At 41.1% G+C, this 22,151-nt stretch overlaps 1 protein-coding gene across 6 annotated transcripts in view; it reads left to right on the forward strand.

The window, feature by feature from the left end:
- CCDC18 (coiled-coil domain containing 18) overlaps nt 1–5,278 on the forward strand; it is a 118,461-nt gene extending 113,183 nt beyond the window's left edge. For all 6 annotated transcript variants that reach the window (XM_044238699.1, XM_044238702.1, XM_044238703.1 and 3 more), the window contains one exon: nt 5,147–5,278. In XM_044238699.1, the coding sequence (XP_044094634.1) occupies nt 5,147–5,161 (15 nt within the window). In that variant the 3' untranslated portion in view covers nt 5,162–5,278. The remainder of the gene's footprint in view (nt 1–5,146) is intronic.
- Nucleotides 5,279–22,151: the final 16,873 nt, after the last annotated feature.

Raw genomic sequence — 22,151 nt, forward strand, 5'->3', positions numbered from 1 at the left:
CCATAGTGTATATGGACCACATCTTCCTTATCCATTCATCCGTTGAAGGGCATCTTGGTTCTTTCCGTAGTTTGGCGACCGTGGCCATTGCTGCTATAAACATTGGGGTACAGATGGCCCTTCTTTTCACGACATCTGTGTCTTTGGGGTAAATACCCAGGAGTGCAATGGCAGGGTCATAGGGAAGCTCTATTTTTAATTTCTTGAGGAATCTCCACACTGTTCTCCAAAGAGGCTGCACCAACTTGCATTCCCACCAACAGTGTAAGAGGGTTCCCCTTTCTCCACATCCTCTCCAACACATGTTGTTTCCTGTTTTGTTAATTTTGGCCATTCTAACTGGTGTAAGGTGATATCTCAATGTGGTTTTAATTGGAATCTCCCTGAGGGCTAATGATGATGAGCATTTTTTCATGTGTCTGATAGCCATTTGTATGTCTTGATTGGAGAATTGTCTGTTCATATCTTCTGCCCATTTTTTGATGTGTTTGCCTGTTTCGTGTGTTTTGAGTTTGAGGAGTTCATTATAGATCCTGGATATCAACCTTTTGTCTGTACTGTCATTTGCAAATATCTTCTCCCATTCCGTGGGTTGCCTCTTTGTTTTTTTGACTGTTTCCTTTGCTGTGCAGAAGCTTTTGATTTTGATGAAGTCCCAGAAGTTTATTTTCGCTTTTGTTTCCTTTGCCTTTGGAGACGTATCTTGAAAGAAGTTGCTGTGGCTGATATCAAAGAGATTACTGCCTATGTTCTCCTCTAGGATTCTGATGGATTCCTGTCTCACGTTGAGGTCTTTTATCCATTTTGAGTTGATCTTTGTGTACGGTGTAAGAGAATGGTTGAGTTTCATTCTTCTACATATAGCTGTCCAGTTTTCCCAGCACCATTTATTGAAGAGACTGTCTTTTTTCCACTGTATATTTTTTCCTGTTTTGTCGAAGATTAATTGACCATAGAGTTGAGGGTGCATATCTGGGCTCTCTACTCTGTTCCACTGGTCTATGTGTCTGTTTACTATAGCACCAAGAACCATAAGATACCTGGGAATAAACCTAACCAAAGAGGTAAAGGATCTGTACTTGAGGAACTACAGAACACTCATGAAAGAAATTGAAGAAGACACAAATAGATGGAAGACCATTCCATGCTCTTGGATCGGAAGAATAAACATTGTTAAAATGTCTATACTGCCTAGAGCAATCTATACTTTTAATGCCATTCCAATCAAAATTCCACCAGCATTCTTCAAAGAGCTGGAGCAAATAATCCTAAAATTTGTATGGAATCAGAAGAGACCCCGAATCGCTAAGGAAATGTTGAAAAACAAAAATAAAGCTGGCGGCATCACGTTACCTGATTTCAAGCTTTATTACAAAGCTGTGATCACCAAGACAGCATGGTACTGGCATAAAAACCAGCCACTGTTTTAAAGATTTTATTTTTAAAGATTTTATTGCCAGCCACTATTTTATTTTTTTTATTTTTTTAAAGATTTTATTTATTTATCTCACAGGCAGAGATCACAAGTAAGCAGAGAGGCAGGCCGGGGGTGGAGCGGCAGGCTCCCCTGTGGAACAGAGAGGCCGATGCGGGGCTCAATCCCTGGAGCCCAGGACCATGACCCAAGCCAAAGGCAGAGGCTTTAACCCACTGAGCCACCCAGGCGCCCACCAGTCACTATTTTAAATGCTTTACATAGGGGCATCTGGGTGGCTCAGTTGGGTGTCTGACTTCGGCTCAGGTCCTGATCTTAGAGTCCTGGGATCCAGCCCTGCACTGGACTCCCCATTCAGTAAGGGGTCTGCTTCTCCCTCTTTCTCTGCCCCTCTCCCCACTTGTATGTTCTCCCTCTCTCTTTCAAATAAATGAATAAAATCTTTAAAAATAAAGAAATAAATGCTTTACATAAATTGACTCATTTAATCTTTATTGATTGGTACTGTTATTACCTTAATAGTTACCAAATGGTTCTTCTATTGTAGTGGGCACTATTACCTATTCTGTTATAATGGAAGCCCAGAGCCATATTAAAATATGCAAAATGTTATCTCCTTTTTTTTTTTTTAGAAAATCCAGCCTAAGTTAAATTCTGTTCACATACAGTTTTGTTTATTGCTAGTCATATTCTGAGTTTTAATTGTATTAAACCACAATTGCTACTCAACATTAATCTCACCTGGGCCTCACAGCTCATGACTCTCAACTGCATTATCTGTGTTGGCTTAGTTTCATCTTTGATAGAAGGGACTGGTTCTTTGGTTTGCTCAGAACTCCATTCACTACACCCTTGGGACCCATGCTGGGACTGATGCTTGAAAAATGCTTATCTGTGAGTTTTATTCAACTTTTGGATCGTCATTACTTGTGTATTAAACCTTAATCTTAAGGGAAAGGTGACTGAAGACCTCTTCTTAATACTTTCTCTGTAGGGGCTCCTTCCCCACTAGCCCTAATAGGTTAGGGGTGTGTTTTATCTTTAATGGAAGGTGAGAAAATTCAGAGCAAGACTGCTACCATTGTTTTTAAAAAGACTTTATGTATTTGACACAGATAGAGAGATCACAAGTAGGCAGAGTGGCAGGAAGAGAGAGAGGGGGAAGCAGGCTCCCTGCGGAGAAGAGAGCCTGATGTGGGGCTCTGGGGCTTGATCCCAGGACTCTGGGATCATGACCTGAGCCAAAGGCAGAGGCTTAACCCACTGAGCCACCCAGGCACCCAAGACTGCTACCATTGAAAGAAACTTTGACTTCCTATAATTTTACTGTCTAACTAACTTCATGGTCATTTATATGTACATTGCATTAATAAATGTAAAAAAAATGACATATAAAATTGGGTTGTAGAACCTTGATCTGTAGGCCATGTCTGGTCCTTAGCTCATTTCACCCACATGAAAGTATGATGTTACATTGGTCTCTGATTTAAAAGCAGAAATGTTAAAACTTTTTTAAGCCAAGGAAAGTATTATCTAAATGAGATGTCATGAAGAAACCACCCAAATATGTCAATCAGATACAAAGATAATCTATCTGATTAAAGGTGGATTGTATCTGACCTTTATCCAGTTACTTAACCTGTTCACCTCTTTACATGTCTGCTTATGCAGACTCCAGAACAGCCCTGAATTAACCTTTAAGGAAAATAAGCTTGAGTTTAGGGCACCAAGGGAAGGGGAGCACCAGTTACTCTAGCTATAATGCTCTTAACCCTTTCACCACCACACTTAAGTGTAGTAGATTGTTTTGTAATTGTCTTTATCTGCCTTGTTGCAATTTAATGTGCACTGTTAATGTATCTTTTTCTTCGGTATAGTGAGTGACTCAGGTTTAAGTTTGGTTTGAAGGCGTCCTCAAGATACTACATTGGTTTCTGATTTATGGTGTGAGTTTCACTTCTCTAGAGAGCAAAACAATTTGGCATTTAAGTCATGCACTGATCTGTGTTAAGAACCATTAAGCTCCTTATTTTAAGCAATGGTCAGGTGAGGGGCTATCATTTTTGGGCTGTGTTGAGGGTATTATTGGGCTTAATCCAGCCCTGCCCCAGAGTGTGCAGTTTTATATATTTTTTAAAGATTTTATTTGAGAGAGAGAGAGAGAACGGGGGTGGGAAGGGAGGGCAGAGGGAGAAGCAGATTGCCTGCTGAGTAGAGAGCCCGATGGGGACTCGATTCCCCCGGGATCATGACCTGAGCTGAAGGCAGACACTTAAGCCACTGAGCCACCGGTGTGCCCCCAGCAACTGTGCAGTTTTAAAGTCCACGGATACAGCAGAAAAAAAAACTAGAAATTACTGTGTAAGAAGCGCTTAATAAGTGTTAGCTCTTTTATTTGTTTTGTAGCCCAAATGATTTTCCTAACAGTTAACTCTGTTTCCAGTTCCATTAACAATAAAGCCACTGACAAAAGCTTCAGAAGTCACAAAAAATTACACATGCACAAAATTTTGAACACATAATCAAAGGAGTTCAGAGATAAAGTTAAAAACTCCTGTTTTAGATTTGAATGGTGGAATACTGTGCTATGAATTTGATTGATTAGCTAATTCACAGGTTATTAGGAAGTTACAAGAAGTATTATTTGTATCCATCTTATTTCCAAAAAGGAGAAATAGTTAACAAATGTGGTCCCTATGCCATGCAATAAGATGAAAAATAAGAACTGAGAAAGTCAGCTACTGAAAACAGAGCTGGAAAGAAACAAGGCAAAGAAAGACTATAGGTAATATCTAAGGACATGGTAACATTTTCAAATCCCTGACTTAAGTAGGACAAAAGTATTTGACCTATATTTTTAGAATCTCCTGGACCCGGGGCACCTGGGTGGCTCCATGAGTTGAACGTCCAGCTCTTGATTTCAGCTCAGTCGTGATCTTGGGGTTGTGAAATCAGGCCCTGTGTCAGGTTCTATGCAGGGCGTGGAGCCTGCTTGAAATTCTCTCCCCCACCATCTCCCTCTACATCTCCGCCTGTTCTCTTTCTCTCCCTCTTAAAAAAGAAAAAAGTCTCCCGGGCCTTTTTCCTATATTTCTCTACTTCTCTATGTTGTGCTGTTTCTTTGTGCACATGGTTCTTCTTTGTCATTTCCCTTCCTTCTCTTACTTTTCTTCTTTATCACTGACTATTTTCAGGTAGCCCTTCATCTATCTTCCTTATTGTGCCCTCAAACCATGGTGTGACATCACTGTCTAAATATTTATGTCTTCTGTTTTTTTTATATCAATTTAGTTTGACTTTGCACTCCCTCCCATTGCCCCCCAACCAGAATTACTTGCTTTTTATATTCAATGTGGTCCATTATTGACTTTTTCTGATTCATATTTATTTTTTTAAGATTTTATTTATTTATTTGACAGAGAGAGAGATCACAAGTAGGCAGAGAGGCAGGCAGAGAGAGAGAGGAGGAAGCAGGCTCCCCGCTGAGCAGAGAGCCCAGTGTGGAACTCGATCCCAGGACGCTGAGATCATGACCTGAGCTGAAGGCAGAGGCTTTAACCCACTGAGCCACCCAGGCACCCCTGATTCATATTTCTTAATTGAGTAAATACTTCCCACTCTTGCTTCCAGTTACGCTCCTGATTATTATAGTGGACATTAATGCTAAATTAATAATATTTCAAAAGCTAATCTTTTTTTTTATTATTCCAGGGAGAAAATTTGTGAATGAAGATGTTGATGTGGTGAAAAATGAGATTTTTGGTACTGTGTTTATTACATGTAGCTCATACTTCATAGAAGCTGTTAATTTATTGCTTTTGAATAAATTTTTATTTCAGTATATTTAAAGAAAGTTCTTCTAAACCTTATTCTGTTTGTGAAAGTTAATTCATTACTCATTTTGTTTTAACTTGCCGCTTTGTTTTTTATCTAAAAATCACTGTTAAAATGCATAGGAAGTACATGGACTAATTTATATTTTCAATTATTGTTCTAGTAATATGTTACTTTTAGAATGAGTAAGTAAGAATTTAGAAGTCATTCTGCCCCAGGTTCATAATTGTACTAATAATGTCTGGCTTTTGTTGAGTGTTTACCATTTATCCATCACTATTCTAAGCGCTTTATAGTAACTCATTAAATTAACATAACTTATTTTGTGTTAATTTAATGGAGCACAAGCAGGGGGAGCGACATGCAGAGGGAGAGGGAGAAGCAAGCTTCCTGCTGAGCAGGGACCCCCCCCCCCCCCCGCCATGCAGGGCTTAATCCCAGGACCCTGAGATCATGCCCTGAGCCAAAGGTAGATACTTAACCAACAGAGCCACCCAGGTACTCCTCACATAATCTATTATTATTCCTGTTTTACAGGTGGAATTATTTACATAATGACACAAGTATGTGTTCCAAAGAAACTGATTCGTTCTAAGTATCAGGAGATGGACTTTGGGTTAGGGGCACATTTATACATGGCTAGCTTTATGGTAGAATAAAAATACTGCAGCAAAATTAAGATGACATATTTAAACCTTCAAATTTAAAAATCTCTCTAGGGTTCAAATTTGGTTTTTTTAGACCATATACTTAAAGCATATATAAATGTGTCCTTAGGAATTTTTCTAATATGTAAGCAGCAAAGCCATTAATGTTGACAGTACTATTTGAATAATAGTAATTCAGATTTTATAATTACTTGTCAGGGGTAGAATAAAGTTTATCTTTTTACTGCTACTCATTAGTGACTTGACCGTAAGAGTTAAATTACTGATTCAGTCTTCTTGGCCAACACCCTTTTCCCCTTTCCCCTGACCTTCTGTCATGTGCCTTATGAGCTCTTGTTCATGGACTAGTGAACATTACTTAGTCACACTGTACTTCTGACACCTTCATTAATTTAGTTTCCAGTCTGAGCTGGACTCTTAATTTTGACAAACCTTAACCTCTTCCTTTTAGCTTCCATTCTCTTCCTCTTGACAGGAATGTTAATATTTGTTATTCTTTTCAACTACCCCCTTTACTGAATCTCCTATACTTTCAAGAGGTGACTTAACCACATACTTCATGGGAGATCTTCAGGTCCAGTTTCCACCAGTTTCCTTCATCTTTCTAGACCTGCCTATGTCAGCATGCATTCATATTTTCTTCCCTCCTCTTTCATAAAGGCCTATTTCTCTGAAAGACCAGTCCTTTTACTTGTAAATTCCATTCTTTCCCTTTGATTCTCAGATTTTACTCTCTCAAATAACCCATGCCTTGTCCTTTATCTTTAATCCTATCCCTTTGGTTTCTCCCATTCCTATAAATATGTTCAAATCCCTTCCCTGGCGTAAACAACACAAACTAAAACCCCACCTTTATAATACCTACTTCTCAAAAAAATACTCTGTATCCTTATAGTGCATACTTATTTTGTTTGAACTTTCCCACATCCCATTGCATTTCATACATATTTGCAATAGGAATAGCCATGTTCTACTCCAGTCCATTCACCTCTATCATCCCTAGCTACTGTGGATTCATTCAGGGTTAGACACTTAGGTTAAGGGCCAGAGTCTTGTCTTAGGAATTTTTTTTTTAAGATTTTATTATTTCTTTGGCAGACAGAGATCACAAGTAGGCAGAGAGGCAGTCAGATAGAGAGGGAGAAGCAGGCTCCCTGCTGAGCTGAGCAGAGAGCCGATGCGTGGTTTGATCCCAGGACTCCGAGATCATGACTTGAGCTGAAGGTAGAGGCTTAACCCACTGAGCCACCCAGATGCCCCTTGTCTTAGGAATTTTAAAACTCAAACTGCAAACAAACTCCTCTATCTTTTTGCATGCTTGGACTGTAAAATGTTAAACTCCAGAACTCTTGATAGTCGTCTTTCCTACCATGTGGGCCAGGGCAGCAATGCAGCTAGTCTGGAGAAAGAAGGAGAGAAAGTGAAACAAACCTACAGAAAAGAACAAGAAAAAGAATAGCTGAAGATCCTGGTTCCGCATGCTTTTGAGACTCAGCCACATGATTGACCTTGCCTTCTGAGACATCACAATATTCTTATAGTAAGTCCTTTTACAAAGCTCGTTTGAATTAGATTTCTGTCACTTGCAAGCAAAAAAACACTAACCTATTCACTTTTTTATTTTTTGCCACCAGATTTCTTAGAAAAACCATTCTATATTCCGTATTTTACCCTACTTCCAACCCAGTCCTTAACCTAATACAATCTTTTACCACTCTGTTGCCACACCCAGTGTCTTATTTTCATTCTTTGATTTTCGGTAGCATTTGACACTGTTTGCCAGTTCTCCTTTGTTATCTCTTGATTTGACTCTGGAACATTGCTAGTCTTTCCTGATTCTTCTTTTTTCTTTTTTTAAGTATTTTTTTTTAAGACTTTATTTATTTGACAGAGAGAAGTCAGAAGTAGGCAGAGAGGCAGGCAGAGAGAAAGGGGGAAGCAGGCTTCCGCTGAGCGGAGAGCCCAATGTGGTACTCGATCCCAAGACCCTGAGATCATGACCTGAGCCGAAGACAGAGGCTTTAAACCACTGAGCCACCCAGGCGCCCCTCCTGATTCTCCTTTAAAAACAAATAGCTAACCTTTACCTAACGCTGTGTGCCAGGCAGGTTTGTAAACTCTTTACAAGTATTACTGTATTTTAATGAGGAACAAGTAAGAGGAAGAGTCATAAGGAAATACCTTTCAAGGAAGTCATGCAGCACAGCACTGTAGTACCATATGATATAGATGTAAAATAGTTTATTGAGGAAAATTTTACGGACTCAGTAGTAGGAGAAAACACACAATCCCACTCTTATCCTATAACTTTGGTATAGTCTGCCTGCACTGAGTCCAAAGTTCCAGTGGAAAGAAACCCTGCCTCTATAATGTTCTACATATTTATTATTGAGGTGGGGTAGGAAATATCTGTGTAGCTATGTACTAATGGAAACTTCTTTGTAAATGAAGTAGCTGTGTTAGAGAGGGGGGAATCTTTCTGTTCCTCTCTTGAGCTAACTCAAATTTGTTGATCCAGCTGTCTTCTTTACTAATAAAGTTTGAGAGGACAGGAGTTTGGGGGCTGAATGAGCCTCCATAGTTATCATGATTGTCTGTCATTAGGCAAGTGCTAGTATTGTCACTGTGCTTTACAGAAGACAAAACAGACAAAGAAATGTTAAGTAATTTTTTTCATGGTCATGTAGCTTTAAAATAGCTGGGATTTGAACTGACTCCAAAGTACATGCTCTTAACCACTGAAGCCACATTGCCTCTTTATATTGCCTTATACTTCTTTGAACATCCATTCTTAGTATTCTTATCTGCCTACTCTAAAATATTGGGACTCCCTAGGTTTCTACCTTAGGTTTCTTACCTCTTCTAAAGGTGTATGTTCTTCTTATCCAGTCCTGTTGCTTCAATAATAATCTTTATGGTAATAACTTTCAGATCTATATCTCCATATTTTCCTTGCAACAAATCTGTATTTTCAGTTGCCTACCCAGACAGTCCCTGGATGTCATATAGATTTCTAAGAAAACTTAAAATTTATTCAAAACTGAACTAATGGCATTTTCTCAAAATTTACCTGTCCTGCTTTCCTGTTTTCCTTTTGTTTAGAAGTTTGCTTATTTTCCATCATCATTCACCCAGTTCTTGCCATCAAAGACCATAATCCAGTGGCTGTCAGGTCACTGTTTTGTCTTTATGCAAAACATAGAAATTACACTATTCTGTTTAAGCCATCTAGGACTGTAAGATCTTGTTATCATGTATTTCATCTATGAAATATTTCATTCCATCATCCCTAGTCTCTGACAACAATCTCTTACGCTTTCATCTCTCTCATTCTTTAGTCCCTGCTGATATTTTTCCATATTATTAAGAATGTATTTCCAGGGCACCTGGGTGACTCGGTTGGGCATCCAACTCTTGATTTCAGCTCAAATCATGATCTCAGGGTCATGGGATTGAGCCCCAAGTCAGGGCTCCATGCTCAGTGGGGAGTCTGCTTGAGATTCTCTCATTCTCCCTCTGCCCCTCTCTCAACTTGTGCCCTCTCCCTCTCTAATAGGCAAAAAACCAACATACTAGTGTTTAACATTTTTTTCTGTAATATGGAATCCCATCATAGAGATAATTTACTAATGTAGTTAAGAATGTGGACTTTGAGTAGGAACCTTTTACATACAGCCATAATAGAATTATTGGTATTGGTCTTGCCCTCAGGTCCTACATGATTATAAAACTGAACAAAACATGCAAGGCAGTCCTTTTTAGGCATTGAACAACAGGTGGCACAAGACTGCAATCCTTTTTTTTTAAAAAAGATTTTATTTATTTTATTTGACAGACAGAGATCACAAGTAGGCAGAGAGGCAGGCAGAGAGAGAGAGGAGGAAGCAGGCTCCCCACTGAGCAGAGAGCCCCACGCGGGGCTCAATCCCAGGACCCTGGGATCATGACCCGAGCCGAAGGTAGAGGCTTTAACCGACTGAGCCACCCAGGTGCCCAGAATAAGAGAAATAAAGGGAGGGAACCACAATTGTATCAAAAGATGCAGAAAAAGCTTTTAACAAAATGCAAAACCCATATATGATAAAGACTCAACAAATTAAGGAATGAAGGAAATATCCTCACCCTGGTAAAGGAAATCTAAGGAGGAAAAAAAAAGGGAGGCTCATTCTCTACCTCAGGTATCTTAAAATTAAGTCAGGGTAGATGACACACCTAAATGTAAAAGCTAAAACTATAAAGATTCTAGAAGAAACAAGAGAGTAATTTTATGACCATGGAATAAGTAGAGATGTCTTAAGACCCAAAATGGCACTAAGTATAAAAGAAAAAGCTAATAAACTGGACTTGATCAAAGTTTGAAACTTATCTCAAAGTTACCATTACAGAGTGACAGTTATTCATAAAGAACCTACTATATATAGAAAGTAGAGTTCAGAGCTAAGATAGTGACATAGTAGGAGGGCCCTAGGCTTGCCTCGGGCCTCAAATACAGCTACGTAACTATCAAATCATTCTAAACACTCACGAAATCAATCTGAGGGCTGATAGAACAGACTGCATAACTAGAGGGAGAGAAGAGGCCACTTCAAGGAAGGTAGGAAGTGTTTGGGGAGAAACCAGTTGTAGGTGCTGCAGAGGGGAATGAGCCCTGGTCACAGAGAAAGGCCGGGCGTGGGGGGCAAACAGGGGAATGTTGGAGGAGAACACTTCCCCAAAGCCACTGGCTGGGAAAATGAGAAGGGCTGAGTTTTGTGAGTATTGCAGCCAGCTGGGCTCAGGACTGGAGTTTGCGAGGTCCCTGGGTTTGGGATAGAGACTGGAGGACACAGCCCCCCTCCTGGAGGGGAGGAGGGAAGACTACACAATCTGAAGGGCATCTAAGGAGCACAGGGAGAAACTGTATGTTTTGGGGCACATCTGTGAGAGGGGGCATTGCCTCTCCAGGAACCAAAAAAACAGCAGGCACCATTTCCCTTCCTGCCCCTTATAGGTCTAGACACACCTACAAAGGGCAGCTAACCAGGACCCTGGCTTTTTAGCCTGCTTGCTTCAAACCCCATGCCCCTGAGTTATGAGGAGACAGCCCTTCTGGAGCAAACCTGCAGCAGTGCCAGCATGGTGAAGCCCTTTCCCAGAGGACGGAAATCCCCACCACACCAGGTTGGGATTTGGGATTTTTTTTTTTTTTTTAAGATTTTATTTATTTATTTATTCGACAGAGAGAGAGAGGTCACAAGTAGGCCAAAAGGCAGGTGGGGTGGGGGGGGGAGCAGATTCCCCGCTGGGAAGAGAGTCCCACGCGGGGCTCGATCCCAGGAACCTGGGATCATGATCCAAGCTGAAGGCAGAGGCTTAACCAACTAAGCCATCCCATGGACCCAAAGTTTGGGATTTTAAAAGTCAGCAAGCTTGGATGAGGTAGAGCCCAGGATGTGCAGTGCTGTGTCAGGTAAGAAACCCAGAGACAACGCGACATCAGTGATCTGAAAAATGCCCATGAACGCCTAAGGGGAAATTATTCACTCCTCAGAAAGTGCTTCCTTGAGAACAGTGAGCACAGGCTCTCCTCCTCAGAGTAGGCTGGCACCATCCCCCTCCCCCACCCCTCAGCAGAATCAACTTCAGGAAGCAGCAGAGCACCAATACTCACTGCCTAGCTTGCTCACACCAGGTCCCATCCTCCCCCTGACCACCACCACCCCACTCTGCTGGTGCGGCTTTTTTTGGGCAAGCATGCATGAGGACCAGTGCAGTAGGCCCCTCCCCGAGAAGACCAGCACAAAACCCTGCACACACATGTCTACTGACCATAGAGTTCTACAAAACTTCAGCTACAGTGGAAGCAGTATCAGGTCTCTTTCAACAAGCAGACCAGAGCACACCTAGTTACAACTTGCCACACTCTGGCCAAGGTCCAAACACTCCCCACTGCAGGCTGTTAGAAACTCTAGAGAGCACTGACCTGAGGCATAGAGCAGCTAAAACACAGCAGCAGAGGGCACACAGCATACCCCAAAGACACTTCCTAGAGTCCCAGGCCCTGGACAGTATATGACCTCTTCTTCATAAAGCCATTACCCTCAGGAGCAGGAAACCAAACGGGTTTCCTAACACAGAGAAGAAGATAGAGACCTACAATGCCAAGAAAGAGGAATTCATCCCAAAAGAAAGAACAAGAGGAGGTCATAGCCAGGGATCTAACCAAAACAAATACACGGAATATTTAAAACAGTGACCATAAGGATACTAGTTGGGCTGCAGAAAAGCATTGAAGACCCTTACTACAGAGACTAAAAAAGATAAAAAACAACCAGACCAAAATGAAAAATGGATTAACTAAGATTGAAAGCTAGCTGAATGTAATGACTATAAGGACAAAATGACTCTTGTCTGAAGAAAGCATCAGCATCCTAGAGATGAAATGGAAAGCCAGAGCTTTGGGTGAATGCATCAACATGCCTCTAGTCTTCTAGCCCATTCCTACCTCTAGGTCCTGGGCCTGAGCCTCAGCCTCCAGCCCAGCCGTCCCTGTTGCACACCAGCTGCCTCACAGCCCACATCCTTCTATCCTGCCCACTTCTCCTGCCTAATGGGGTTTTGTGTAATTTGGAGTTTTTCCATAAACTGATCCTTATATAGTAGAGTCTTTAGGAGATTTTTGTTAGAAACCAAGGACCTCCTTTCACTTCAGAACAGGTTTTTCCCTCAATTGCAACTGAATGTTTTATATACCTTTCTAGTTCACTCAAATTTGTGGATGGCTTCTCCCCCTTTCCTTTTCTATATTCTTTTCTATATTCTTTCTATATAGTCCCATGTTAACCTCACACTCTCAGAAATGGTGACATGTGGTGGGGGGGACAAGATGGCGGGGTACTAGGAAGAGGCGTCTTTTCAGCTGGTACCCCAAAGTGAGCTGATTACCTACCAAAGAACTCTGATCACCCATGAAATCAGCCTGAGATCAGAATTATACACGTCTGGATCTCTACAGGGGCAGAAGAGCCAGTGAGCAGGTAAAGCGGAATGGGAACAGCGGACTGATATCGGAAGATAAACAAAAGGGGGAGGGAGCCACCAGAGGTGACCGGTGCAAAAGTAATACCCCGATACTAGCGAGAGTGCCCTGCGTCTGGGGACCAGCATTAACTCGGAGACTGGTTGAAAGCACTCCAAAAGAGCAAAGGATCGCGGGGGCAAATTGTGGGAATCGGGGTGGCTAGGGACAGGGGCTTGAGTCCCCGGTCCCAGACGGCCTCCCCGGCGCGGAGGCAGAGAGAGTGCGGCGGAGAAACCGGCTCCTGGTCCCTAAGCCGCCAGCGTGCCCCAGAGCGCGGGGTTCCGGCACCTGTGAGGGGATGGGAGCCGGTCTGCAGAACGCGCGCTCGCCCTACCACAAAGCTTGAGATGCGCGTGCACGTCGCTTCAGCTCTCCTGGGTTTCTAAGGCCCTGGGGCGCTTCTTGACCCGCACCATTGTTTCAAAATCTAAGCCGCGCGCCCGCGAAACTCTTCCCCGGACAGAGGCGCGCAAAAGCCCAGCCTGCGGCTTACGGACCAGCGCCCCGTTCTCAGTGCCCCAGACGCGCGCCCGACCCACAGCCGCCTCTGAAAAGAGGTGCGCGCAAGCCAGGCACTCCCAGCCCCGGCCAGCGGCAAAATCTCAGTGTGCGATCGCTGCTTGGAACCTCTCTGGCGGTCAGGAGCTCCCAGACAGCCGCCACTGCCTTGGCTTTGGGGACAAGCAAAAGATCCTGCGCCCCCAGGGTCTTTAACTTGGAACCTGCACTGCCAGCGTCCAAGGGGGAATTTATTCAGCTTCTGCACCCAGACTGAGGCTTCTCTCTGAGACGGAGATCAGGAAGTGTTCCAGGGTGCACCTTGACTGCACCAGAGTTGATACATCCAGCTACATCTGTTCAGTCATCTCCCACCAAAATGACTAGGAGGAGGAATGCCCAACAGAAGAAAAATACAGAGGATGGACCTTCCGCAACAGAGCTAACGGCTATCAACATAGACAATATGTCGGAAAGAGAATTCAGGCTAACAATTATCCAGGCAATAGCTAGGTTGGAGAAAGCCATGGATGACCAAACAGAATTGATTAGAGCCGAACTGAAAGCGACCAGACAGGATGTTCACAATGTTAGGGCGGAGCTTAAAGCTACCAGGGAGGAGGTCCACAATGCTCTCAATGAGTTCCAATCCAATCTAAACTCTCTCAAAGCTAGGGTAACTGAGACAGAAGATAGAATTAGTGATCTGGAAGACAAACAGATAGAGAGAAAGGATCAGGAGGAAGCCTGGAACAAACAGCTTAGATCCCACGAAAGCAGAATTAGGGAAATAAGTGATGCCATGAAGCGTTCCAACGTCAGAATTATTGGAATTCCTGAAGGGGAGGAGAAAGAAAGAAGTCTAGAAGATGTCGTGGAACAAGTCCTTCATGAAAACTTTCCGAGTCTCGCGAATGAAACCAGCGTTCATGTACTAGAGGCTGAACGGTCTCCACCCAAGATTATACACTCCAAAAAAACATCACGACACCTGATAGTCAAATTGAGAAATTATAATTGTAGGTATAATCTCTTGAAAGCTGCCAGGGCAAAGAGGCTCCTTACTTACAGAGGGAAGCCCATCAGAATAACGTCAGACCTGTCCACAGAGACCTGGCAAGCCAGAAGAGGCTGGCAAGATATATTCAGGGCACTAAATGAGAAGAACATGCAGCCAAGAATACTTTATCCAGCAAGACTGACATTCAAAATGGATGGAGAGATAAAGAGTTTCCAAGACCGGCAAGACTTAAAAGACTATGCAACCACCAAGCCGATACTGCAGGAAATATTAAGGGGGGTTCTATAAAAGAGGAAAAATCCCAAGAATAGCATTGAACAGAAATATAGAGACAGTCTACAGAAAGAAAGACTTCAAAGGTAACTCGATGTCAATAAAAACGTATCTATCAATAATCACTCTCAATGTGAATGGCCTAAATGCACCCATAAAACGGCACAGGGTTGCAGATTGGATAAAACGACAGGACCCATCCATATGCTGTCTACAAGAGACCCATTTTGAACCTAAAGATACACGCAGACTGAAAGTGAAGGGGTGGAGAAGCATCTTTCATGCCAATGGGACTCAAAAGAAGGCTGGGGTAGCGATTCTCATATCAGATAAATTAGACTTCAAACTAAAGACTGTAGTCAGAGACACAGAAGGACACTACATAATCCTTAAAGGGACTATCCACCAAGATGATCTAACAATTGTAAATATCTATGCTCCCAATATGGGAGCAGCCAATTACTTAAGAAAACTGTTAATCAAGATAAAGAGTCATATTGATATGAATACACTAATCGTAGGTGATCTTAACACGCCTCTTTCAGAATTAGACAGATCATCGAAGCAGAAAATCAATAAAGAAACAAGAGCATTGAACGACACATTGGACCAGATGGACCTCATAGATATATACAGAACATTCCACCCTAAAACAGCAGAATACTCATTCTTCTCAAGTGCACACGGAACCTTCTCCAGAATAGACCACATACTGGGTCACAAATCAGGACTCAGCCGATACCAAAAGACTGAGATTATTCCCTGCATATTCTCAGATCACAATGCTTTGAAACTGGAGCTCAATCACAAGGAAAAGTTCCGAAGGAACTCAAACACCTGGAAGCTAAAGACCATCTTGCTTAAGAATGCTTGGATCAACCAGGAGATCAAAGAAGAACTGAAACAATTCATGGAAACCAATGAGAATGAAGACACTTCGGTCCAAAACCTATGGGATACAGCAAAGGCGGTCCTAAGGGGAAAATATATAGCCATCCAAGCCTTGCTCAAAAAAATTGAAAAATCCAGAACACACCAGCTGTCTCTACACCTTAAAGAACTGGAGGATCAACAACAAATCAAACCAACTCCACACATAAGAAGGGAAATCATCAAGATTAGAGCTGAGATCAATGAGGGAGAAACCAGAGATACAGTAGAACGTATCAATGAAACTAGAAGCTGGTTTTTTGAAAGAATCAATAAGATCGATAAGCCACTGGCTACACTAATCCAAAAGAAAAGAGAGAAATCCCAAATTCATAAAATGATGAATGAAAGGGGAGAGATCACAACTAACACCAAGGAAGTAGAAACAATCATCAGAAGTTACTACGAACAGTTATATGCCAATAAGCTTAGCAACCTAGATGAAATGGATGCATTCCTGGAAAAATATAAACTACCAAAATTGAACCAGGAAGAAATCGACAACCTGAATAGACCGATATCTAATAACGAGATTGAAGCAGTGATCAAAAATCTCCCAAAAAACAAGAGCCCAGGACCTGACGGATTCCCTGGGGAATTCTACCAAACCTTCCAAGAAGAAATAACACCTATTCTCCTGAAGCTGTTTCAAAAAATTGAAGCAGAAGGAAAACTTCCAGACTCTTTCTATGAAGCCAGCATTACCCTGATCCCCAAACTAGGCAAGGACCATACCAAAAAGGAGAATTTCAGACCAATATCACTGATGAATATGGATGCTAAGATTCTCAACAAGATCCTAGCCAACAGGATCCAACAACACATTAAAAAGATTATCCACCATGATCAGGTGGGATTCATCCCTGGGCTACAAGGATGGTTCAACATTCGTAAATCAATCAATGTGATACAACAAATTAATATGAGAAGAGAGAAGAACCACATGGTCCTCTCAATTGATGCAGAAAAAGCATTTGACAAAATCCAACATCCGTTCCTGATTAAAACGCTTCAAAGTATAGGGATAGAGGGAACATTCCTGAACCTCATCAAATCTATCTATGAAAGACCCACAGCAAATATCATCCTCAATGGGAAAAAGCTTGCAGCCTTCCCGTTGAGATCAGGAACAAGACAAGGATGCCCACTTTCACCACTCTTGTTCAACATAGTATTAGAAGTCCTAGCAACAGCAATCAGACAACAGAGAGAAATAAAAGGTATCCAAATTGGTAATGAAGAAGTCAAACTCTCTCTCTTCGCAGATGACATGATTCTTTATATGGAAAACCCAAAAGACTCCACCCCCAAACTACTAGAACTCATACAGCAATTCAGCAGCGTGGCAGGATACAAAGTCAATGTGCAGAAATCAGTGGCTTTCTTATACACTAACAATGAAAATACAGAAAGGGAAATTAGAGAATCGATTCCATTTACTATAGCACCAAGAACCATAAGATACCTGGGAATAAACCTAACTAAAGAGGTAAAGGATCTATACTTGAGGAACTATAGAACACTCATGAAAGAAATTGAAGAAGACACAAAAAGATGGAAGACCATTCCATGCTCTTGGATCGGAAGAATAAACATCGTTAAAATGTCTATACTGCCTAGAGCAATCTATACTTTTAATGCCATTCCGATCAAAATTCCACCGGCATTCTTCAAAGAGCTGGAGCAAATAATCCAAAAATTTGTATGGAATCAGAAGAGACCCCGAATCGCTAAGGAAACGTTGAAAAACAAAAATAAAGCTGGCGGCATCACCTTACCTGATTTCAAGCTTTATTACAAAGCTGTGATCACCAAGACAGCATGGTACTGGCATAAAAACAGACACATAGACCAGTGGAACAGAGTAGAGAGCCCTGATATGGACCCTCAACTCTATGGTCAATTAATCTTCGACAAAACAGGAAAAAATATACAGTGGAAAAAAGACAGTCTCTTCAATAAATGGTGCTGGGAAAGCTGGACAGCTATATGTAGAAGAATGAAACTCGACCATTCTCTTACACCGTACACAAAGATCAACTCAAAATGGATAAAAGACCTCAACGTGAGACAGGAATCTATCAGAATCTTAGAGGAGAACATAGGCAGTAATCTCTTTGATATCAGCCACAGCAACTTCTTTCAAGATACGTCTCCAAAGGCAAAGGAAACAAAAGCGAAAATAGACTTCTGGGACTTCATCAAAATCAAAAGCTTCTGCACAGCAAAGGAAACAGTCAAAAAAACAAAGAGGCAACCCACGGAATGGGAGAAGATATTTGCAAATGACAGTACAGACAAAAGGTTGATATCCAGGATCTATAATGAACTCCTCAAACTCAACCCACACGAAACAGACAAACACATCAAAAAATGGGCAGAAGATATGAACAGACACTTCTCCAATCAAGACATACAAATGGCTATCAGACACATGAAAAAATGCTCATCATCATTAGCCCTCAGGGAGATTCAAATTAAAACCACATTGAGATATCACCTTACACCAGTTAGAATGGCCAAAATTAACAAAACAGGAAACAACATGTGTTGGAGAGGATGTGGAGAAAGGGGAACCCTCTTACACTGTTGGTGGGAATGCAAGTTGGTGCAGCCTCTTTGGAGAACAGTGTGGAGATTCCTCAAGAAATTAAAAATAGAGCTTCCCTACGACCCTGCAATTGCACTCCTGGGTATTTACCCCAAGGATACAGATGTCGTGAAAAGAAGGGCCATCTGTACCCCAATGTTTATAGCAGCAATGGCCACAGTCGCCAAACTATGGAAAGAACCAAGATGCCCTTCAACGGATGAATGGATAAGGAAGATGTGGTCCATATACACTATGGAGTATTATGCCTCCATCAGAAAGGACGAATATCCAACTTTTGTAGCAACATGGACGGGACTGGAAGAGATTATGCTGAGTGAAATCAGTCAAGCAGAGAGAGTCAATTATCATATGGTTTCACTCATTTGTGGAGCATAACCAATAGCATGGAGGACAAGGGGCGTTAGAGAGTAGTAGGGAATTTGGGTAAATTGGAAGGGGAGGTGAACCATGAGAGACTATGGACTCTGAAAAACAGTCTGAGGGGTTTGAAGTGGCGGGGGGGTGGGAGGTTGGGGTACCAGGTGGTGGGTATTATAGAGGGCACAGCTTGCATGGAGCACTGGGTGTGGTGAAAAAATAATGAATACTGTTTTTCTGAAAATAAATAAATTGGGGAAAAAAAAAAAAAAAAAAAAAGAAATGGTGACATGTACCCCAGTCCAATAAAATACAAAATAACAACAACAAAAAGGATTTAATGACAACAAGGATGGGAGAAGGACAGGAATATGTTTCAGGAGTGTACTTAGAAGATAGAATTATGGAAAATAATGAAACTGAAAAAAAGAACAATTTGGATCACAAAAGTAGACTTAGGGAACTCAGTGACTCTATCAAACATAGTAATATAACTATCATAGGAGTCCCAGAAAAAGACTGGGAAAAGGGGGCAGAAGGTTTACTTGAAGAAATTATAGCGGAAAACTCCATAATTGGGAGAAGGCAACAGACATCCAAATCCAGGAAGCACAGAAAACTCCCATAAAAATCAATAGCAGGCCAACAACCAAGATATATTGCAGCTGAATTTGCAAATAAAGAAAAAATCCTAAAAGCAGCAAGACAAAAGAAGTCCCTATCTTGCAAGGGAAAACCAGTAAGGTTACCAGCAGATCTCTCCACAGAAACTTCTGGAAAGCAAGAACAATGGCATGATATATTCAATGCGCTGGATAGAATAGCATACTAGATAGAATAGAATACTCTATCTAGCAAGGCTATCATTCAGGATAGAAGAGGAGATGAAAAGTTTCCCAGACAAATAAAAACTAAAGGAATTCATGACCACTAAACCAGCCCTGCAAGAAATGTTAAAAGGGACTCTTTCGGTGGAAAGACCAAAAGTGACAAAGACCAGAAAGGAACAGGAAAAATCTCCAGAAACAATGACAGAACAAGTAATAAAATGGCACTAAGTATACATACCAGTACTCTGAATGTAAGTGGACTAAATATTCCAATCAAAAGATACAGGGTATCAGAATGGATAAAAAAAACAAGACCCAGGGGTGGGTGGCTCAGTGGGTTAAAGCCTCTGCCTTCGGCTCGGGTCATGATCCCAGGGTCCTGATATAGAGCCCTGTGTTGGGCTCTCTGCTCAGCAGGGAGCCTGCTTCCCTTCCTCCCTCTCTCTGCCTGCCTCTCTGCCTACTTGTGATCTCTGTCTGTCAAATCAATAAATAAAATCTTTAAAACAAAAACAAAAACAAAAACCAAGACCCATCTAGATGCTGCCTACCAGAGACTCATTTGAGACCCAAAGACTTTTGCAGATTGAAGGTGAGGGGATGGAGAAACATTTATCATGTAAACAGACATCAAAAGAAAGCCAGGGTATTCATCCTTTCTGATAGCTGCATAATATTCATTTGTATATATGGACCATACGAATCTTGGAACACTGAAAAAATAAAATACAATAAAATAAAAAAACACAAGATAGAATACATATAACAAACAAACAAAGAAACCCAGAGTAGCCATGCTTATATCAAACTTGATTTTAAACCATAGAATGTAACAAGAGATGAAGACGGGCAATATATCACAATAAGGACTATTCAGCAAGATCTAATAGGGGGAGGAGTTAAGATGGTAGAGGAGTAGGGGACACCACCATTTTCATCCCCCATCTGTGCTGAAAGCCTTTAGGGAACAAAATAATGCAATCCAGAGCCACTACACTGAGCCCAGCCCCCTGGCAAGGGAGGTGTTATTTTCACAACTATAAAGGCACCTGAGAATCAGTGCAACAGGACCTTCCCCTGGAAGACCAACAAGAACAACTTGCTCAGACCAAGTTTCTGATAATAGAGGGCTACACAGCTTAGTTCTTGGGGAAAACAGTATATAGCATTTGTGGGGTGTTTTTCTTAATTTAAATTTTTATATATACATTATATATATATATATATATTTTAAAGATTTTATTTATTTATATATATATATATATAATATATATATTTCTTTCTTTCCTATCTTGGGATCTAGTTTCTTTTAACAAACAGACCAAAATACACATGGGATCTAGTTTATTGTTTTGTTCTGTTTTACTTGTTTGAATTTTTCTCATTCTGTTTTGTTTCTGTTTTCTTCTGGTTTGTTTTATTTGTATTTTTCCAGTTTTGTTATTATTTTGTCCTTTCTCTCTCTTTCTTCTGTTCTTTTCTGGACATAATGACAGTGAAACTCACCCCAAAAGAAAGAACAGGAGAAGGTAGTCACTTCCAGGGATTTAATCAATATAGATATAAGATGTTGGAACTAGAATTCAAAACAAGAAGTATAAAGATACTAGCTGGGTTTTTAAAAAAAAGCAAAGAAGACACTAGAGAATAGTTTACTGTAGAAATAAAAGAACTAAAATCTAATCAGACTGAAATTAAAAATGCTATCATTAAGATGCAGTAAAAAATGGAGTCTCTACCAGCTAAAATAAACAAGGCTGAAGAGTCAGTGATATAGAAGACAAAATGATGGAGAATAGGGAAACTGAGAAAAAGAAAAATTACTACTGGATGATGTAGGGAGACTTCTAGAAAACAGCAAAACCATAAAGCAAAAGAATATCTGAATAAGAGGAGTTCCAGAGGACGAAGAGAGAGAAAAGGGCAGAAGGTTTAGTTGAATAAATTATAGCTGAGAACTTCCCTAATCTGGGGACAGAAACAGGCATTCAAGTGCAGGAGAACCCCCCCTCGAAATCAATAAAAATAGGTTAACACCTTGACACATAATAGTGAAGATCGCAAATTTCAGAGATGAGAAAATCCTGAAAGCACCTTGGGACAAGGGACCCTTAACCTATATGGGGAGAAACATAAGACTGGCAGCAGACCTGTCCATGGACTTCTGGCAGTCAAGAAAGGATTGGCATGATATATTGAAAGTGCTAAGTGGGGAAAATATGGAACCAAGAATACTTTATCTAGCAAGGCTGTCATTCAGACTAGAAGGAGAGATAAGAAGTTTCCAGGACAAACGAAAACTAAAGGAATTTGTGAACAATAAACCCGCCCCATAGGAAATATTAAAGGGATCCTTTGAGCGAAGAGAGAGCCCAAAAGTAACACCAGACAGGAACAGAGACAATCTACAGAAACAGTGACTTTACAGGTAATACAATGGCACTAAATTCTTATCTTTAATAGTTACTCTGAATGTAACTGGACTAAATCCTCCAATCAAAAGACATAAGGTATCAGATTGGGTTAAAAACAAAACAAAACAAAACAAAACAAAAACAAGACCCACTGATATGGAAGAGATTCACTTTATTTTATTTTTTAAATTTTATTTATTTACTTATTTGCTATAAT

This window comes from Neovison vison, chromosome 2, assembly GCF_020171115.1.
Source record: "Neovison vison isolate M4711 chromosome 2, ASM_NN_V1, whole genome shotgun sequence".
Classification (NCBI taxonomy): Eukaryota; Metazoa; Chordata; class Mammalia; order Carnivora; family Mustelidae; genus Neogale; species Neogale vison.